This window comes from Takifugu rubripes, chromosome 1 (genome assembly GCF_901000725.2).
Source record: "Takifugu rubripes chromosome 1, fTakRub1.2, whole genome shotgun sequence".
Taxonomy (NCBI): domain Eukaryota; kingdom Metazoa; phylum Chordata; class Actinopteri; order Tetraodontiformes; family Tetraodontidae; genus Takifugu; species Takifugu rubripes.
Window position 1 is genome coordinate 17,237,913 of NC_042285.1, and position 20,527 is coordinate 17,258,439.

The following is a 20,527-nucleotide window of genomic DNA, read 5'->3' on the forward strand; positions in this document are numbered from 1 at the left end:
AGGAGTGCTCGTCCGTTTTTAATTCTTTCCTTGGTTCTCCACTTCAGGCTACCACAAACTTAGGCTCTCACCCCGTTTATGACGTTCAAAAACATCTTACACGTATCCTGTAATCGGTCAGACGGGGGTACTGTGTTCCACCTGCACATCTGCAGCTGCTACAGCTCCAAATGTTCGCCCTGACAAGCACCCTGCTGATGGTGTGCACGTTGCTAGAGAAAATACGTAATCCCGGGCTGCCCCCATCGCTCCATCTCTCTCAAGCTGTCGAGGTGTCCCTGCTCTCAGAGGACAGCTGTGCTGTGTCTAACATAACAGTGGGGGGAGGGGCTGTCAGCACCCCTTCGGATCAAAAGTCCCTGGATAGGTGTAAAAATTACCTCCCAAAAAATCTAAATTTAATAGCGATTTGTGTTGGAATTGAGCGATACTGAATGTTTTGTTCCCTGATTTTTAATGTGTAATATATAAAGACAGAGATCAGCTGTAAGTTAATGTAGTGCATGGCAGTATTGATGACAGATACCCTATACTGTGTGTTGGGCTCCACGCGAGGGGCCCGCTTACTAGATATTTTAGCAGGATTGTACATTTTCTTAATGTCTTCTTTGTGATCTTGTGATATGAAGAAGAAAAAGATTATTCAGAATCCGGTCGGCTTTGTCGTACACAGACTTGCTTTTCCTGAATCTTGACTCGCTACGCTCATCTCCACGCTTCACCGTTGTGTTAGCTGCATGGGCAAAAAAAAGAATCTCTATATGTAAAATATGAAGTGGTACAGTATCCGAAAAGGAAGATAACTTTGTTACTGTTTGCGTTCTATGCACTCTGTAATTATGAAGTCTGATTATCGTCACTGATTATTCTTACTGTTCCACAGCTCCTTGATGCAGGGTCACCTGCCGCTGCATTGTGGGCCTCTCTCGGATTGAAAATAGAAGTGAAGTTTTTCAGAATAGAGGGTTTCTGAAAGTGTTTTATTCCAGGTGTCATTCCAGACTGTCTCGATTGTAAATATTTGGAAGATGGATGTCAGAGTTTCATCATCAGTCTCCGCCTGTTCCATCGCCTCCCCCCTCGCTCGTGTCTTTCTTACTCTCGTACGTCTCGATTATCCTGTCAGCAATATTGTACAGTGCAGCTTGTTGGAGTATTAGATGAAAAAAGGAAACAAAAGAAAAGAGGAGTAGACGTTTTCTATATATATTCCCACCTCCTCTCATTCCCTCACCAAATGTCATACACTATTTTTCTACATTACTTGTGTATACATGTACAAACCTTATTTTTGTCCTGTGAATATTTCTTTACCTTAAAAAGGTGAAGACTTATGACGAACACAGGGTGTGTGATTACTGCATCCACCATTAAGACCCATTTCCCTCTTAACTGATTGGCCACCTCCAGTAAACATGAATGTGACATATCTTGTGCATTTTTACCACAGAATATCAACACATATCACCTCTTTACTCATGATTCCCACATGTAAACACTAAAGCTCTTAATCAGGTGAATGTTTGGAATTTGTATTTATGCTCACTGTGGGTGCCAGAAGGATTTAAAGTGTTTTAAAAAAGAAAAAGATTTCATGACTTTCCTCTGTGTGTAGTGAAATGAAGCATTTGCATAGAAAAGGGTTTATACACTCACAGTACCATGAATAAAGTTTGAATGTATATAGCTACGGCGTTTGTCATTTTGAAGCTTTTTCCTCTGAAAAGATGAAATAACTCAGCAGCCTTATGAAAATGCTTGTTGCTTTATTCCCTCTAGTGGACGGAAAAAGGTCCAACAGGTCTGGGAACGAACAAAATCAAATACAAAACTGGCCCTCTATAAATGGAAAATATGAAAATACACTTTACACTTGCATCTATCAAAAACACAAAGTACCGGTATATACAGTGGAAATTGGTCTAAATTACCAAAGGAACCAAATTAAAGTCCAGAACTGAGTTTTCTGTCACTCATTCAAGCAGTCGTTCTGCCACGTGCACACACCGTGGATTAACATCGTTCCTGTCCTCTCACATTCACTCATGAACACACTCTTTGTTTAGGTGAGAAAAAAATCTTTCAATCTGCAAAGCCTGTATAAACGATAAATGCATTTATCTGCCCTGGCCAGCACTTGATTATCCCGCGTCCCGGAGAACCCGGTCACGGCCAGGGAGGTGTTTGGATATCTGATCGCTGCAGGAAAACAATGGTTTGGCATCTGGGGGTGGGGTGGGGGTGCTACCGTAGCATCCTTCAGCTGTCCTTGTCTAGTGTTGTGGTGGCCAGGGTCACTGTGGTAATGGGCTGGCCCATGCCGTGAATCTGCATGCGCGTCACTTTCTTCTGTTCACACTCGCTTACCAGGGCGTTGAGCTCGGCGGCGCTGTAGCCAATCAGAGTCCTCAGGTCGCACACAAACTTGTAGACGAAGCGCTTCCCCTGCACTTTGCTGATCATGTCACCGTCGTAATAATACCTAAACGGGGATCAGAAAATGACTGTTGAGCCGTTTCTGGAGTCGCAGAAAACTACAGGAAATTTATTATCCAAGAACAACATGTGTGTGCGATCCTGGTGTTTAACAACTGGGATCTTTGTGTGGCCATAAAGCAGCATGTCCTCCAGTCCGAGGAGGCCACGCGTCAAAATGGAAGTACGAGAGAAAGCCAGAAACACACCTCAGAGCTCTGCTGAGTTTCTCATAGTTCATTGTGGGCTTGTTTTTGCGTTGGCCCCATTTCTGGGCCACCAGCTCCGGCTGGTTGAGTTTGAACTCGCCCTCTTCTCCCACCCAGGAGATGCAGTCTCTCGCATCCTTGTCGGTCAGCAACTCCAGCAGAAACTGCCACAGCTGGATCTGACCATTGTTGCCTGGCACAAGGACATTTGTTAAACTAGCATTTTACATTTTTAGAAACACACAAACAAATATTCAAAAATGTTGTTGAAGTTACCAAATAACCAACAGAACTGTTGTAGCTTTGAGTTCAGTGTGTGTTCATATATGCACACACACTTGATTATTTAGATCTAAAAAACATTGGGCAGCAAAACTAAACTAATTGGAGGAACAAACCCAACGAGCATTGTCAGCCCTACCTGTGCGGTTGCCGGGGGAGCTGCGCTCTTCTCCTGAAATGCGCGGAGCTCTGGGCCCTCGACTCTGTTTCAGCACCTTGATGGCCGTGGGCGTGTTGACTTGAGTCGGAATGATCTGCACAGCTGTGGTTCAAATGGAAAAGTTAAAAAAGTGAAGTCATCAACTGAGAGGTTGTGTTGGATATAGCGGCGTCTCTGTGAGAATTCTGTGCGGCACAAAGGGGGGGGAAAGAAATCACTCGATGAGTCCAGTTCAGAGTAGAGTGTTTTTGACACTTACGTTGATCAATGGTGACAGTGGCGTCCCCCCCGGACTGGTCCTGGCTTGCCAACACATCTAATATAATTAACATGGAGACAGAACTTCATGGTATTCACGGCGTCTTGTGGAAAAGTGTGATATCAAACTGGTAAACGAGCGCCTGACTCACATTTGCGTAGCAGCTCCAGGTGACTCCACAGGATTTCTCCATTTGGCACCTTCTGAAGGAACTCCTCTTGGCTGAATGAACAGAGGTCTCGACCAGGGATGTGAATGCTGCCTATTTCCATCTCGTCAATATTGAACTCTTTCATGACCCACACAGCCCAGTGGATCACCTGGTCAGCTGACCAGAGGACAGGATCTGGAGAGACCGAGAGGAGTCTTGTACACCGACGCCCATGTTTGTTTGCCTTGCTGTTATTGAACACGCCACTCTTATTTCTCACCATAAGGTATTCCCAGGCGAACCTGTTCTTTGCGGTAGCCTTCCAGAGCCGCGGCCCAGCGCGTGACCTGTTCGGATGCCTCGTCAGACAGACCAGAGCGCTCCACGGCAATGAGCTGTCCATCCTCCACCAAGGCTCCCTCTTCTCCCGCTGCGTCTGGGTCTATCACCACCTCTACTGTTTCTACAGGCTTCACAATCTCCAAAATGTTTAATTTCTCCTCACCTGGGAAAGAAAATGAACTGTGAAGCCAACATACATATATCCAAACTATTGTATACACTTCTGTGTACTGTTCTTCTGGGCATTGGGGTGTACCTGGTTTGGTGATAATCTGCAGGCTGAGCTGCACTGTACCGTCTGTCTTTACTCCCTGATCAAAGAGGCTGTGGTCAGGGTGAAGCTAAACGTACACAACGGACAGAAACATTCATTCATTGTAAAACAAAATACGAAAAAAACAGCAAAACGGTAAAATGCATGTACTAAATGATGTTATACCACCCGCGTACATCTTTACCTGGATGTCCTGCAGACAGATATCGTAGGCATCCAGTGCTATCTGGATACGTGGCTCCAAAAGCTTCTTCAAATTTCCAACGGGCTCATTAATGTCGATGTCTTGTTGTATCAAATCCGAAGCAGTGATGTTCTGCTCCTCAACACTGAGAGGGAATTAAGAGAAATATGTAGAATTAGCCTGTAATATGTCATATGTAGGTTATTAAGTATGAACTCGTGCCTTTCAGCATGCACTTTACATCACTGCCATGCTGCTCACCCTTCCTCCAGGCACGCCTGCTTTTCCCGTTCATCAATTTCTATCTCAATCATCTCTTCTGTGTCAGTTTTAGACATTCTCGTTCACGCAGAGGTCGATTTGCTGCTGCTGAGAGGTGCCCTAGCAGTTAAGAAGAGATTTTCAGAGTAAATATAGATTATAGTGGCATGATGTAAAAAATATTTTGACATTAGGGTTATATTTGCCCAACTCCAATAATGACAGTGTTTACTAAAATCCAATTTTTCTGTCTGGACATTGATCCAGTTCATAAACTAAACGTGAGAACAGAACACCTATGTAGCAACTTACTGAAAAAAATAAAAGCTACCTATATATATTAAAGTTTAAATAAAATAATAAAAAGACAAATGTCTTTAAGTGAACAGAGACAGCCTAATGACACATAAGCCTGAAAAGTGCATTTTTATTCTTATTAGTTCATTCCAACTAAATATATCATTGTATTCTGGTGAAGTATGTGATTGCATGGGTATTTCTAGACTCCAGTTTCCAGGTGTGAGGAGATGATGTCTTCAGGACTGTCAAGATCCAGGACCCAGGCTCCAGCTCTCCTCTCCAGGCCTCTGAGCCTCGACTCGCCATTGGCCGTCAGGGACAGCTCGCTGCTACCGCTGCTAACATTAGCCTACTCGAGGGCGAGGCTTTGGCGTATAAAGGCCAACGGATAGGCCAGAAGTTAAAGGAAATCCTGACCAAATTGACCCACAGACGATAAACACTTCCAGTAACACGAGCGGACGCCCATTCCCCCCCCACACGGCAGCATACGGGGACACATTCGAGTGGGTCAACAGTGAGAAGTTGGCCCCAAATATGTGATCGAATGCGCGGCGAGGCGAGGCAGCCCGGTCCCGAGCGCTGGTCCCCGCGTACACAAGCACGGTTAAAATGGGATGCGAACGCTGTTCGGTGTGGGGATTATAGCGAACTTTCCTATATCACACTTTAAATCGGAGCGTAGAAAACTTTTAAAACGGAAATAGAATAAACGGAAACAAAACAGCATAGGGCAAATGGAAAGGAGCCGGAAATCCTGGCCAAGGTTCCAGCGCGGAGACTTCCGAGAGCAGCCGCGACCAATGTTAACACGGAAAACCAGCACTTTTGGGACCCTTGAATGGTGAAATACCTCGAGGGGACGCTGGATTGAACACAAAATCCAACAAGACCCGTGGATTAAATAGAAGTTCCGATTCTCCTGGATATATGCGAACCGTGTGTTTGTGGGCGGACGTCGTTTAGCGCCTGCCTAGCCGTACTGTTAGCAACGCGGCTAAGCTCCAACTTCTGTAATCGAGTTTGCCCCTATATCCGTTGAGGCTTCTGTGTAATAAGGTTACGGAAAACCACGACGGGTGTAGTTGTGTTGTGCAAACAGGGACGCTTTGTGCCAAAGCTTTCTTAGTATAGTTTTATCGCGTGTCATCACTCTGCGTGTAATGTCTCATAGGGGCAACAGCTAGCTAGCTACCAAACAAGCTAGTGAGCAACAAAATAGCGGGAAGAGTCCGAGCGCGACAAACACACTCATAAAACGACCATCATACTCTTTTCCTTTCACTTATATGTTCGGCGTGTCCATACCTCTTAAAGCGGTGAATGGCGCTGGACTGTGTTCCACCTAGCTGTGGGAGATGAGCAGCCAAATATCATAGAGTGTAGTTGTATCATGCAAGTTTTTGGTCAACACACAGAAGAGGAGGGCGGAGACTAACTGGCAACATAGCGAACGGTGCTCAGACCTAACTATGAACAAGACGCTTGCAGGCTTGAATGTGTTCTTTTACGGCTACATGGCAGTTTGGGATCATGCCTTTTATGCTGAAATGTGCCAAGGTGTGTTCAATTACCATCGCAAAGTGGCGCCTGACTCTTTAAACCAGCAAAGGTCTGCAGACGTCCCCGTTACAGTTGGCATAGGACACCAGTGCTACTGCAAATAAACGCATATTTCTGTGGTGGATATGAAATGTTGGGTCGTTTGTTTCATAAATGCACATGTTGTTTACACAAAGCGAGAAACAACACAAAGCATTAAGGGAGGCCCACGCCTTTTGAAGTCATTATTGTGGCGAGGATAAGCGCGAAGTCCCCAGGTTGCACCAGCACAGGCCATAAAGATCTCCCTCGATTTATAGATTTAAAAAATATGACATCTTCGTTTTGTAAACGAGTCAAGTGTTGTCTTTTTGGACACTTTTTTTGAAACATTAAATTGGGTCCGATTTCTCAAAAAATAAGCACAATTGCATATGTCAACAAAACAATGGTAACAAGACTTTGGAGAGCAAAAATAATGTCAGCAGTGTTTTGAGGGTACTGTGTACTTTTAAGACAAGTACGCAAAATAAAAACATTCATGGAATTGTGGACCGAGTGACGGCACATCTGGAACTGGTAAATACAAAGGGGAAGGAAAGGTGTCGATCACGAAAAAAAACATGATATTTACATGATAATTCACAAATTAGTATACAACACATTGAAAGGTGTCTTAAGAGTCCAACCAAGGCTATAATAAGGGGCGGAGAATTCAAGCAGAAAGAGAAAGTGCTGGATAAAACTAATGTTAGAGGGAGATTAATAATAACGCCACCGAGGGGTCTGGTCATACACCCTCCCGCCGGTAGGTGGCGGTAGGCAACTAGAGGTTGATATTACAGTCCGCCTTGACTCCATTAGAAAAACCGAGGCAAAAATGGCGGAGTACTTAGCCTCAATTTTTGGGACAGAGAAAGATAAGTAAGTAGTAACCGTGTATTTTAGATATTATTTCAGTTTGTGTTCTCATTTTTTCTAGTCGTGGAGGCGTATAAAAGAAACGCAATGCATCGAATCGAACGTGGAAGTGCCTCTCGCCCATCAGTGTGCCGAGTGGCTGTTGCTGCGCTAACTTAGCCGCTAAACGGAACCTCATCCATTTAGCATGAAATGAGTTATTGTTCGTCGGATCTTTCTTTATCACATTCGTTAAGCGCAATTTGAAAACTTAGCTTTTGCGAACAAATGAGAGCGAATTAACTGATCCATGTCCCGAGTTCATTGCGCGTTTAACTTCGTATTAGAACACGTTTTTTTTGTATCTCCACAACTGAACCACACGTTGTGTTGGACGAGAAGGACGCGAGTGTCTCAATTCCCTCCTTTTCTTCGGGACTCATTTATTAACTTTTAACCATCCAAATCTCTTATCTATCACTGAAGCAGTTTCACAGTCGAATAGATTCTCTTTAAAAGTTAATGTGCTAACAACAACGAACTGAATTCGCAAAAAAAACTCCCTTTAGTGCATTCGATGTATTCTTAATTCATTGTTATCATCAGTAGCATTTTTGAGATTTTTCTCCTTCTTCTTCACAGAGTCAACTGCTCATTTTATTTTAAAATTGGTGCCTGTCGACATGGCGACCGCTGTTCCAGGTTACACAATAAGCCAACATTCAGCCAGGTGAGAGATCCGGTTTTACTTCTACACCTAAAAATTAATTTCAGCTCATTATTTCTCAGATGACGGACAAAATGTCCAAAAACTACATAGAAGGGTTCATACTGACAATATATATTTGATTATCTTTTACTACATTTCCATCATTCAAGCAGCACATTTTGTTGGTTAAAGCCAGATATTTTGGAACCCCCGAGTAAACAAATAAAATGCTTAAATGATGTTGTGATGGCAGGTCCTGGAGGGTGGGTAAATGGGGTCCTGGAGGGGGTTGGTAAATGTAGTTGGAGGGGGTTGGTAAATGTAGTCCTGGAGGGGGTTGGTAAATGTAGTCCTGGAGGGTTGGTAAATGTAGTCCTGGAGGGGGTTGGTAAATGTAGTCCTGGAGGGGGTTGGTAAATGTGGTGGGGGGATTCCAAAAGATGATCTGATTCAGTCAGAAATCAATGGGATTTATCTTCCTGTAAGACATTGACCTGAAAAACCCATACAGATATGTTCTGTATACTCTAGTTAATACTCAGTCCAATAGAAAACTTGTTTGTGAGCTTGGAATGTGGAAATGTCCATGAAGACATAAAAATCCTGCGTTACGAAGAATATTAATATTAAGAATTATTCAAATCAGCTTTATTAAAATATTTTGTATTGTACAAAGGGCTATGGTTTGATTCCCCTATGAAAGATGCAGCATATCAAATAATAAAGAATAATATTGAACTTTGTTTGGTTTCAGACAATTGCTCTCCTGAACATTTACCGGAACCCCCAAAACAGCGCGCAGTCTGCTGATGGTCTGACCTGTGAGTGTTTGACTCTGTACCACAGTGGCCTTTATTTTAAAATAAAACAAACTAACTAACACACTCTCTTCCTTATACATTAACTGCTTTCTGTTGTTTTTAGGTGCTGTCAGTGATATGCAGATGCAGGAGCATTTTGATGAGTTCTTTGAGGTAACTTTTATGTCCCATTCACCTGGGTGGGCCTCAAACGCCTCACAGTGACTGTGTTATTGATGACATGGTGATAACTCAGTCATGTAATGTGTAGCATGCATACGCAGAGACAACCCACATTTTCTTAAAAACAAAGCATATCACAATAGAAAGCTCACTTATTCCGCTCTGCCCAACCAGGAAGTGTTCTCTGAAATGGAAGAAAAGTATGGAGAAGTGGAGGAAATGAACATATGTGACAACCTTGGTGACCATTTGGTGGGAAATGTGTATGTGAAGGTGAGTGTTGCCTTATATTCCCACACAACTGTGATCCAATAGATTCATCTACTTGGATGCATCACAAGTGAGGTGTTTTGTTTTTTTTGGTACTTGAATAATATCTCTCTCGGTGTTACTTTGTAGTTCCGTAACGAAGAAGATGCGGAGAAGGCTGTGATTGATCTGAACAATAGATGGTTTAATGGACAACCCATCCATGCCGAGCTCTCTCCGGTCACAGACTTCAGAGAAGCCTGCTGTCGGCAGTATGAGATGGGGTGAGTTCTATACGATAGTGTCGACCTCAAAGAAACAGCCGATTGTGAATATTCTATGGATAAGACGTGATCCTTTTGAAATCTGAACGGGAACTCAAACCTCCCTGGTGTTTAACCCCTGTAGTGGGATTGACCCTTGCTCATGGGTAAGGGCACCTTGGCCAGATGTGTCGGCAGCCCACATCATCTATAGAATTTGTCACATCCTGGTAGTGCTCAGTCCACCACAGCTTCTGTTTGTGTCTCCTTTGACAGAGAGTGCACCCGTGGAGGGTTCTGTAACTTCATGCACCTGAAGCCAATCTCTCGAGAACTGAGGAGAGAGCTCTATGGCCGCAGGAAGAAAGGGTAAAACTATATCATCTGCCGTGCACCTGCTGCCCAGGCAGTCGTCTTGTAATGCTAACAAACTCCTTTTCACCTCCGCAGCCGTCACAGGTCTCGCTCCAGGGATAGACGATCTCGCTCGAGAGACCGAGACAGAGGCAGAGGGGGCCGTGACCGCGAGAGGCGCCGCTCCAGAGACAGACCACGTTCAGGGCGATTCTGACCTGCCCAACATGACTAATTGTCCTTCTCATGTTAGCCTAAGGCTTTTATAAAGTTTGTACCCTTCCAAATCCATTTGTGTATGAACATTTTTTTTTTTTATTGATGTTCGCTTCCATTAAACATTTGAAATCATCAACCAGACCGTCTCAGTCAGGATGTCGTGGGGTCTTTAAAGGTATTAACAGCTGAACGATTGATTTTGTGAAAATTACAGCCCTTAAAAAGTCTTTATTGCGAGGTACTATTTTTTAGGGTCTTCAAGCTTTGTCCAAATAATTTAACTGCTAAAATTATACATGAATGTGTTTTATTTCACCGCGACTATTGAAAATAAGTGATTGGATCTCCGTGGACCCATGCACCTGCATGTCACGTTGCTCTGGCTCCTGGAGGGAGATGTCTGACTTTAAGAACGACTAAATCCTGTCGCCTCCCATAACCCGGGAGGCCTATTGTATGTTTTTTTTATGAAGATTAGCATACCCCTGAGCGGTGCTAGCCACAAGACTGCAGCAGAACATGTCCATTGCCACTTTCTGTCCTCCAGTACAGGATTCACCTGGAACAGCTCCGGTAGAAGAAACGCACTACTTAAAGCTCATCTTGTTCCTTGGAAATGTGTTATGGACACACTGGACAGATGATTTTGGGGTCAAGTTGAATTCTCTGCAGACCGTTTACCTTTAGCTAGTTCTTGCTTTAGAAGTGGCTCTTTTTAAAAAAAAAAAAAAAAAAATGCAAGTAGTTAAGGATAGTACAATGAAGGAATTTCCTAAAGTTGGATTAAGCACTCCTACGGAAGACTTGAACAGTCTCTACCTGCATGGAAATGGTTACTTTCATCCGTCACACCCACACTGCAAGCTTATGAGATGGAATTTGAGCTGCTACTCATTCTTTTTCTCTGAAAGAAAGCCTGAAAACTGGAGACCCTTTAAAGCTGCTGTGTGAGACCAACGGTGGCCTGTTCCTTCTTTTGCATCTCAAACGCTTTCAGTCAGATTTTGTCTCCTCTGACAGACTGGTAAGTGGCCTACAGCTACAATCCACAGAAATACATTGCACCTCTATAGATCTTTGCATTAACTTAAATCAGTGCTTCTCAATTATTTTCTGTTACGCCCCCCCTAAGAAGAAGAAAACATTTTGCGCCCCCCCGCCGTGACTATAATTAGTATCATTTGTCTATGAAATTGTTATAAGTACACCTCTGCATAACATTGTATCCTTATTAATATTTTGAAAACAAAAAAAGAAAGAAATATAGACCAAAGCGGGATAATTGTTGCCAATATTCGGCACGTTTTGGCCGAAAAAACTCAAGCGGCTGATCAGCGTGACTGGGGTGTAATGTCTTTAAGTGAGGGTTAGGGTTAACCGGGGTTAGGGTTAACCAGGGTTAGTGTTATCAGCGTGACTGGGGTGTAATGTCTTTAAGTGAGGGTTAGGGTTAACCGGGGTTAGGGTTAGTGTTAGGGTTAACCAGGGTTAGTGTTATCAGCGTGACTGGGGTGTAATGTCTTTAAGTGAGGGTTAGGGTTAACCAGGGTTAGGGTTAACCAGGGTTAGGGTTATCAGCGTGACTGGGGTGTAATGTCTTTAAGTGAGGGTTAGGGTTAACCGGGGTTAGGGTTAACCAGGGTTAGTGTTATCAGCGTGACTGGGGTGTAATGTCTTTAAGTGAGGGTTAGGGTTAACCGGGGTTAGGGTTAGTGTTAGGGTTAACCAGGGTTAGTGTTATCAGCGTGACTGGGGTGTAATGTCTTTAAGTGAGGGTTAGGGTTAACCAGGGTTAGGGTTAACCAGGGTTAGGGTTATCAGCGTGACTGGGGTGTAATGTCTTTAAGTGACGCCTTCATTTATTTGGCTTCATGCTGTCCTGCCAACATTTTTAGACACAGTAAACACACCGGTCTTTCCTCGTCTCCCACCGTAGTCGCAGTGAAGCCAAGCGCTATATATGCTTCGTCATATTTCCTCGTCTGAGCTTTCGGGAGACTTTCGTATGTCTCATTATCTCCGTCTCTCTCCGCCTTTCTTTTCATCACTGTTGTATTTTTTCATGCTGTCTCTTGATGGTTTGTTCACTGCACTTCCTATCTCTTGCTCTGTGGTGTGTGCGCGCGGGATGTGCAATTACACTTTATTCTAGTACGGCAAAAAAAACAAAAAACATGTTCTCCGGGGTCACACGCGCCCCCCCCCTGGCATCGCACCGCGCCCCCCCGGCATCGCGCCCCACTATTTGAGAAGCGCTGACTTAAATGAAGCAAACCAATTAACATACCCATTGATGTAGTTCCTGCAAAGAAGACAGATTATTAATGCCTAAATTTGATGTTGGTCAAGGCTGAACACACACCTCATACACAATAAAACGCTCTACACACAAATATGAATGGTTATAGTACACAAGACTAATCAAACCTTTCCCACCCACATCTGCTGGACATTGAGGTGTATAAACACTAATTGGAGCTGCTGATCTGGGAGGTTGGTGTTTGACCTCCCTGCCATATTAGCAGGTGTGTTTAGGCTCCTTTGCCGGGCGGAGTCGCAGCTTCCTCTGGTTTCCACTGCGCAGTCTGGTTCACTTGGGATTTGGCATTGTTGTGTGGCGCAGTCTGGCTCAAACCCTGCAGCAGTTGGCGTTGCCGAGTTCACCGGAGCTTCTCTACTCGTCTCTGCAAGTGATTTCTACCCTTTGTACCGGGGCATTAATGCCGGGCTCGCGTTGAACGCAGAAGCGACGCGGTGGCCGCAGCGCGGAGGCCTTTTCCTCGCGGCGCCCATGTTAACAAACGGTGTCGTTCGCGGCAGCCGCGCCGCGCACCTCCGCGCGCCTCGTGCTGCCATTGTCTCGGCCTCTGCTCTATTTTGTGCGCGAGCCGCCAGCGTCCGCGTCAGTAAAGAAGAGAGTCAAACAATGAAAGAAAATGAATCTCAGTTTTCACGATTAGACCTTTTTTTTTTTTTTTTTGCAAATAAATTATCGCGATCGACAAATGCGATGTTGTTCGTGTGCGTTTATACACTTTGTTAGTTGTTACAAACAGCGCGAGATGAACGGTCGCGAGCGCGCACATACGCACAAAAGAGGGACTGCACAATAGCTCTAAGAAAAACGAAGCCTAGATCAAGTTTTATTTGACATTTTAATATTTGGAAGAAGGTCAAAGTTCATGACTTGTATTTACAACCAATCGCTTTGGATTTAATTAGAATGTGTCCTAGTTAAATCGGTCTATATTCGGTTATAAAACCAGTCTTTGTTTACTTCTAACAACAGTAGAAGCATAACGAGGCCTTTATGCGGGTTCGATTAATCCGCAGCTGTGACGCACTTGGCTGCGGCTGTGATTTGCCTCTCCTCTCTGAACCTGCTCTCTATTCTAACCTGTTGTGCGGGTTTGAAGAACATTGTGTTTGCCTTTTAACCATGTGTGGTGCGATATGGTTCTGTTACAGTTAGTTTAAAAGTTAGGGATAGTATAATCTTTAGCAAGAATAAAAACAATAAGCAGTCAGTTGACCCTTCCGTGACATGATTGTTGTTTAGACAGTTGTAATTGCAGGAGCCAGTCAGGTCGAAGGTGTTAATCAAACATCATAAAACTGGACAGCATAGTTTACTGGTGTTGATAAGATCCTCTGCAAGAAGGTGAACTTTAACCTGGCCATTTGGATTAGCATCAATAATTTGCATCTGTGTTTCTATAAAAGATTGGGTCAAGGGATAGTTAGGTGGTCAGACTTCATGCCACAATTGACTTTGTTGTAGTGTTTTGAACTGGCCCGGAGCTCTGTAATATTTGTATCTTAAATTGGTTCTATTTGCTGAATACATTTTGAAATTGGCATTTTTCTTCTTGAAGTCTTCATTCAGAGAACACGCGGATCGGCAGTGACACACGTGAGAGTATTGCGATCCAACAATGTATTCTGAATATCTACATTTTAATTGGCATCTTTGTGCGCGATGTGTCGTTGTCCTCTCTGCTGCTGTCCTGGAGCTACTGTCTCCAACTCAGCTACTACTGAACCACGTCTGACCTTTTTTGTACCCTTTGTGTGTTTTTTCTGTTCTCTTTTGTTCGTTTTTGGTTTATATTCACTTTCATATTTGTTCTGCTTTAGTTACGTGCATTTGTGTCAATTTTGCCATATTCCTTTAGTTTAATGGTGTCTTTCTTTTGGTCTGGCCAAGGGTTAGTTATGTGCAGTCCACTGAAGCATTGTAGCCTAAGCTGATTAGAGTGTATTATGAGTACTTGTGTAATAAAATATTTTTAAAAATATTTTCTAACTATTGTCTTGGTGTATTTAAAGCTTTGCTTTATGTAATTAAATTAAATCACCCTTGGCACACTAGTTGATTTCTCAAAGGAGAAAAGAAGAGACAAAAGTGAAATATAGTGGGGGAAATAAACTACATATATCATTAACAACGGTTGTCTGAGCCTACAGACACTAAATGGCAGGTTTTCATAGAATCTCTCTGCTATCTGCTTTCTCTCAAAGAGGTGAAATGTCTGCAAATGGAAAACAGGAGACTGACAAAGGTGTTCAGGATGAAGCACATAGCGAGGGTCCAGAAAGTGAACTGAAGGATTGGATCCGTCCTGACCGCCCCAGCAGATGCACCTGGGAGCTGGGTGCACCCGCCTCCAAGTCTCCTCATAGCCACCAACCACGGTAAGATCGCCACAATAATGAAGGTTCCAACAAGTCTGCTTTTTTTCATTAAGTGTACATCCATGCGATAAGGTCAGTCCCTATTCCATCACTAGTGTTCCAATCATAAAAGCAATAATTAATTTTTTGTGTGCTTAACAGAAGTGCACAATAAACCGTGCTACGCAAACAAGCTGTTAAAAATGTGCAGGGTAAGATATGGTGCAATTAAAGGTATGATGTCCACTTCCATTTTTGCCTCAATTAAAGTCTTTGCTACAGCAGTCGCAATAAACGGAGACATCTTCAGCTTCATCAGCACATTTGTGATGACAACAAAGCCACACTTTGCATTCCTGAATAAAAGAATATCAAATACTGTGACTGTCTTCTGAAAGACATGTTGATTTTGTCTGGTGATTTTCCATCTTTACAACAGCATCAAACCCCCCAGCATCCTCCCCAACATCCTGGGAAACATCGGAAACACACCTCTGGTTCGTCTGAACAAAATCCCAAAGCAGTTTGGAATCAAGTGTGATATCTGTGAGTAGATCAGATCTCTGTAAACCAAGATAAGTCATGTCAGCACTAATAAAAGGAGTTCTTGCAGGTGTTGTGTCTCCTCTGACTTTATATGAGATAGTTGGGGTTTTGTGAGTCTATCTAGATGGGATGGATGTGCAGCCAAGACTCTAGGACTGACAGAGCGTTTTAAAGGCAGTGAGAGGTTTCTGGGTTCAATGAGATTACATTTTGTCACAGACATGAGATTAATCCTCCAAAGAAAAGCCCTATTACATCTAATTTGATGAGAGTGACATTAGAGTTTCTTCCCAGGAATTAACAAGGTCCTTCTCATTCCTGCTGACTCTTATTTTGATGCCAGCAGATTTCATGTAAGGGATTGGGTGGGGGTTGCTCTCAGTACTTTTCCAATACTTTCCCTCACCAGAGACATCTTCTCCGGCTGTATTTTACTGTTTCTTTATTATCTGTTGTAGTCTGTATGGTACACTGAGAACCACAGAGTCTGATTTAGCATCAACATCATGACTGTTCAGAGATGGAAGTCAAACAAAAATGACTGTCTTCAGTGGTAAAGTGTGAGTTCTTCAGTGCGGGAGGCAGCATCAAGGACAGGATTGCCCTGCGGATGGTGGAAGATGCTGAGAGAGCCGGGCTGCTCAAACCAGGAGACACCATCATTGAACCCACCTCTGGCAACACAGGTACAGAGGCATCGGTCGGCCTATTCCAGCGGCAGCTACAGTAAACACACACAGCACCATCTCACCTGTCTCTGCAGGGATCGGCCTCGCTCTGGTGGCCTCAGTGAAAGGCTACAGGTGTGTTATCACCATGCCAGACAGGATGAGCATGGAGAAGGTATTCTGCACCAGTAATGATCACAAACTCTCCAGTTATCACTTAAATATTCCAAACCTAATCGTGCGTGTGTGTGTGTGTGTGTGTGTGTGTGTTTAGGTGGACGTGTTGAAAGCTCTAGGAGCAGAAGTAGTCCACACACCGAGTTCGGCACCATTCGATTCACCAGAATCTCACGTGGGTATGGCCTGGTGTCTAAAGAACAAGATCCCCAACTCACACATCCTAGACCAGTATCGCAATGCGAGCAACCCTTTGGCCCACTATGATGCCACAGCTGAGGAGATACTGGAGCAGTGTGACGGTTTGTGTTTGGGATTAATTGATTTTTTTTAATATACTCATAAATATTTTAATGCATTAAAATGTGGCAGCTTTTAGTTTATTTGAATTCCAAGCACCCTGGAGGTTTTATCTATTTATCATTGTTATCATTTAATAACTCCATAAATGGTCAGTTATGAAACTTCCATGGCCTCCAGACTGAACTGGAAATGAAAATGTGCTTTTCCTTTCAGGTAAATTGGACATGCTTGTGGCTGGAATCGGCACAGGCGGCACGCTGACCGGTGTCGCTCGGAAGTTAAAGGAGAAGTGTCCAACTGTGAAGGCAAGATGCCAAAACCTTTAATGTATAAATGACTCAAACTGTAGAATAGTTCGTCCAGTATCTCAAAGAACGTTTGTTGTCTTAGATTGTTGCTGTGGACCCTGAGGGTTCTCTCCTGATCCATTCAGATGACCATTGCAAAAGCAGTTATGAGGTAGAGGGAATTGGATACGACTTTGTCCCCACCGTGTTGGACAAATCCGTGAGTGGGCCTTGAAATCCATTTTGCATTTTCTGAAGTTGAGCAAACATCGCGCACGTTGTGGAACATCTTAACCTGCTTTGTGCCATCCCCTTCAAAACTACCTGCATAGCTTGTCGATTACTTCTACAAAGTGAACGATAAGGAGACGTTCAACATGTCCCGCAGGCTGATCAGGGACGAGGGTCTCCTCTGCGGTAGGGTCCCTGTTTGCTGATGGTGCCACCTCCTGCTTTATTTGCTCTTGGCTCTTTAATATTCCTGCCTGTTTCACCCCAGGCGGCAGCTCCGGCTCAGCCATGGCTGCAGCTGTAAAGGTGGCTCAGCATCTGAAGGAAGGACAGCGCTGTGTGGTCATCCTGGCCGACTCTGTCCGCAACTACATGTCAGTCGTATTCTTCTTACGTCTTCTCGATATGGTTCCCGAGCAACTTCCATTGAAATGGATTTTTCTCTAGGTCAAAGTTTCTCAGTGACAAATGGATGTCTGAGAAAGGTTTCCTTGTCCCAGAAGCCCCAGTGGAGCCCAGACCCTGGTAAGGATCAATTAGCAGGATCAACCAGTCCAAACCTTGTATTCATTTATAATGACGTTCTTCCTGTATTTACAGGTGGTGGGGGACAACTGTCAACTGTCTCCACCTCTCGCCACCTTTCTCCACGTTACCATCGGTGTCCTGCCAGGAAGCCATTGAGATCCTGAAGGAGCGAGCCATCGACCATCTCCCAGTCGTGGATGACTCAGGGTATGTCTTCATCTGTCTCTTGTCTCCAACATCAGCACATCCTTCTGTGATTCTGCTCTCCTGGTTTGCAGAGGGTGTTTCAACAGTAAAGTTGTATCTGTTTTAATCGAATTGGGATAAATCAGATTAAGGAGATGATCGGAGTATCTTTGGTCTCCCCAAAGGGGAGAGAGAAGCAGTCATCCTGTTTATTAGCTTATCTTGAAGAAATAGATTACCGTCAGAATGTCGATGACAAAACCCACCATTTTTACAGTCTGGCACAAAGTGTGGTTACCACGGACACCATCCTGTCCTCTGTGTCCTCTGGGAGGGTCAAGCTTTCAGACCCCATCTCCAAAGTGGTCTGCAAACCTTTCAAAGAGGTCAGTTGGACACCACTGCATGTGACACACATCCAACATCGTCGTATTCATGTGTGTGTTTCCTCGTTCTCGTGCTCTCAGGTGCGCATGTCCGACAGCTTGGGGTTGCTCTCCCAAATCCTGGAAACGGACCGTTTTGCCCTGGTGGTGCAGGAGCCCCAACAAAGTAATACTAAATTCTCAATAACGTCTGCTGAATGATGATTTCCATTTGTAGTAGAGGTAAAAGAAACAAGCACAGCATTTTATTCTGTATGCCTGTTTTCCTCCATTCTAGATAAATCCAAGGGGTCAGCTCACCAGGAGAAGATGTTGAGTGTTGTGACAGCGATGGAGCTCCTCAGCTACATCACGGCTAAACGTGAGCAGGGTCGTTCTTCCTGCGAGCACCTCCCAGACACAACTACACCATCCACCCCTCCGAGGTCTTAGGATGTTGCAGGGTGACCTGTTAAAAAAGCCAAACAAACAAAAAAAACCCAACAGCCTTTTATCTCTCTGTATAATCTAGCTCACCACCTTTCTGCCTCTGAATAGCTGCTGCTTTTTAACAGAAATTATCTTCAGATCAATTGTCTAGGTTTTATTTTTATGCATACTATTTTTTAATAATTTTGCAGGAATTACATTTATATTATTGCTAGTTCACTATAATCAGCTGTAGGTATATTTTTGACATCATAAATGATGTAAATCCTTTCTGATAATTTTTTTAAACCTGTCTTTAGGATTGTCTTTGTCTTCTTTGTCCATCTTATCCTTGATGTTTACTTGGTTTTATCATTCTCAGTAGCAGATACAACACTGTGGTCAGTATTACACCCAATAGTTGTTTTAGAAAGTAAAGTACTGTATATTTAGTGGACATTGACCCATCCGCTGTCATCGTGTGTAGTCTTTAAATAAAACAGATGGGGGCGCTCGTCTCATTTATTTGAATGTTTTCTTGTTCGTTCAACGCTTTATGTCTTTGGGGAAGCTGGAAAACAATCCCAAACACGTATAACTCAGTAAATAAAATAAAGTAAAGAAAAAGCTAACTAACTAGTACAGAAATGTATGGTCAAGAAGGTCAATTAATCCAGTATCTAAACACTGAGAGACGGTTGACAATATACTTATTGCCAGGCTTTTAACTCCAACAATTTGAAAATTTGCCTCTATATCAAAATTCCTTATTTGTAATTTTCCCCCAGGTTCAGATCACCAGTATCTGTTTGAGACTCTGCTTCTTGGGGGGTGGGGGGGATAAAAAAAAATGTTGGGAGCTCATTTAAAAGGAAAACAAGCTTTGGTTCGATGCTACCTTTGCCTACTGTAAGTAGACCCCTCAACCATCAGCTTAAAAATGAATAAGGCAGACCAGCCATCTCCAGCAGGGTCACAACCATGTCCATGTCTGTCCTCTGTGTAGCCGAGGGATCAGTCAACAGCAGGAAACAACATCATAGGATAAAACAGGTTTCCTTTCAACACTGTGCTCACAAAGGGAGCTTTGTCCTGGATTTTCCCATCAGAAAAGATCCTGAAACCAGACGGAAAAACACTCCTCACTCCTCAGGGCTCATAGCAAATATTGATTTATTTCATTACCTTTTGAATATATAAAATAATCCAAATCATGTCAGGTTAAGGGTTCACATCCCATTTGTCTACCTCTACAACACCTTCTCCTCACAAGATTAAATACAAAAATATAACTGTAATTCTATAAACGTATGACGTAATGTGCGACAAGGATGAATGAAATGTCGTGTCGTGCTTTTTATTCATTTTCTTTATGTCAAAGTGCTGTGATCAGACTTGACGTAGGAGGACTGAATTAAACCTTTTTGTGAATAAACGCTGCCAGTATGTGACGAGTGCTTGAAATGCATTTGGTGCTTTTAAACATGAAGTATGACGCACGTCCAAATTCTCTCCTTTCAGCATTTGCTTACTCAGTGTACTGAGGATAATTGCACAGTTAGAGGTTAATTATTTGCTCCAAGACCCGATGACTTATCTAGGAGAGTGAAATTTAAGGCACAGACACGCCTTTCAGAACCACCAAGAGCTCCGAGCTTCTGATGCAGTTCACACATTACCATATGTTCTAAATGAATAAAATGAGCTCTCACGCATTTTTCACACATTAATAAACGCCAGCACATACTTTAATGCAAGTTCACTCACCATCGGTAAACGATGAGCAAAGACGTCACGAGTGGAATGAAATAAACTGCCCACTTCATTTTTGGTGTGTTTTATTGAATGCTGTTCATTTTGGGCCATCCTGTCCAGACTCTGCAGCTCAGTTTTGAAAACATATCACTCATGCACATATTGTTCCAACAGTTTCTTAAAACAGTCATATGCTGGTAGTTTGTGAATTACAGCGAGACTATTGATAATGAAGACTATTGATTATTAATTAATTTTAAAT

General features: G+C 43.4%; 3 protein-coding genes and 1 long non-coding RNA gene across 5 annotated transcripts in view; 2 read left to right on the forward strand and 2 right to left on the reverse strand.

Annotated features, from left to right (window-relative positions):
* Nucleotides 1–1,744: 1,744 nt before the first annotated feature.
* gabpa (GA binding protein transcription factor subunit alpha) lies at nucleotides 1,745–6,414 on the reverse strand. Its single transcript, XM_003961718.3, has 10 exons — nucleotides 6,206–6,414; nucleotides 4,598–4,717; nucleotides 4,337–4,481; nucleotides 4,135–4,219; nucleotides 3,817–4,041; nucleotides 3,537–3,731; nucleotides 3,386–3,442; nucleotides 3,106–3,228; nucleotides 2,685–2,877; nucleotides 1,745–2,482 (listed from the first exon to the last, which is right to left on the reverse strand). The coding sequence occupies exons 2-10, from the start codon at nucleotides 4,672–4,674 to the stop codon at nucleotides 2,260–2,262; spliced, it is 1,323 nt and encodes a 440-aa protein (XP_003961767.1). The 5' UTR covers nucleotides 4,675–4,717; nucleotides 6,206–6,414; the 3' UTR covers nucleotides 1,745–2,259.
* Nucleotides 6,415–7,237: 823 nt separating this feature from the next.
* On the forward strand, nucleotides 7,238–10,254 carry u2af1 (U2 small nuclear RNA auxiliary factor 1). Its single transcript, XM_003961716.3, has 8 exons — nucleotides 7,238–7,363; nucleotides 7,982–8,069; nucleotides 8,803–8,869; nucleotides 8,973–9,022; nucleotides 9,206–9,304; nucleotides 9,431–9,564; nucleotides 9,820–9,912; nucleotides 9,994–10,254. Exons 1-8 carry the CDS (start codon nucleotides 7,320–7,322, stop codon nucleotides 10,112–10,114), a joined length of 696 nt encoding a protein of 231 aa, XP_003961765.1. The 5' UTR covers nucleotides 7,238–7,319; the 3' UTR covers nucleotides 10,115–10,254.
* A 2,373-nt stretch (nucleotides 10,255–12,627) lies between these two features.
* On the forward strand, nucleotides 12,628–19,035 carry cbsb (cystathionine beta-synthase b). Of its 2 annotated transcripts, none has more exons than XM_029848434.1 (15): nucleotides 12,628–12,806; nucleotides 14,638–14,811; nucleotides 15,230–15,336; nucleotides 15,888–16,022; nucleotides 16,100–16,179; nucleotides 16,279–16,483; nucleotides 16,698–16,789; nucleotides 16,875–16,991; nucleotides 17,104–17,188; nucleotides 17,271–17,376; nucleotides 17,450–17,527; nucleotides 17,603–17,737; nucleotides 17,994–18,102; nucleotides 18,184–18,268; nucleotides 18,380–19,035. In XM_029848434.1, exons 2-15 carry the CDS (start codon nucleotides 14,645–14,647, stop codon nucleotides 18,532–18,534), a joined length of 1,656 nt encoding a protein of 551 aa, XP_029704294.1. In that variant the 5' UTR covers nucleotides 12,628–12,806; nucleotides 14,638–14,644; the 3' UTR covers nucleotides 18,535–19,035. The 2 variants fall into 2 exon arrangements, with proteins under 2 accessions (XP_029704294.1, XP_003961821.2); XM_003961772.3 differs by having other exon boundaries at nucleotides 12,630–12,802.
* LOC115252652 (uncharacterized) overlaps nucleotides 17,374–20,527 on the reverse strand; it is an 11,422-nt gene continuing 8,268 nt past the window's right edge. Inside the window, exons 2-3 of the long non-coding RNA XR_003890979.1 lie at nucleotides 17,983–18,550; nucleotides 17,374–17,834 (exon numbers count right to left, since the gene is read on the reverse strand). This is a non-coding gene — a long non-coding RNA (uncharacterized lncRNA). The remainder of the gene's footprint in view (nucleotides 17,835–17,982; nucleotides 18,551–20,527) is intronic.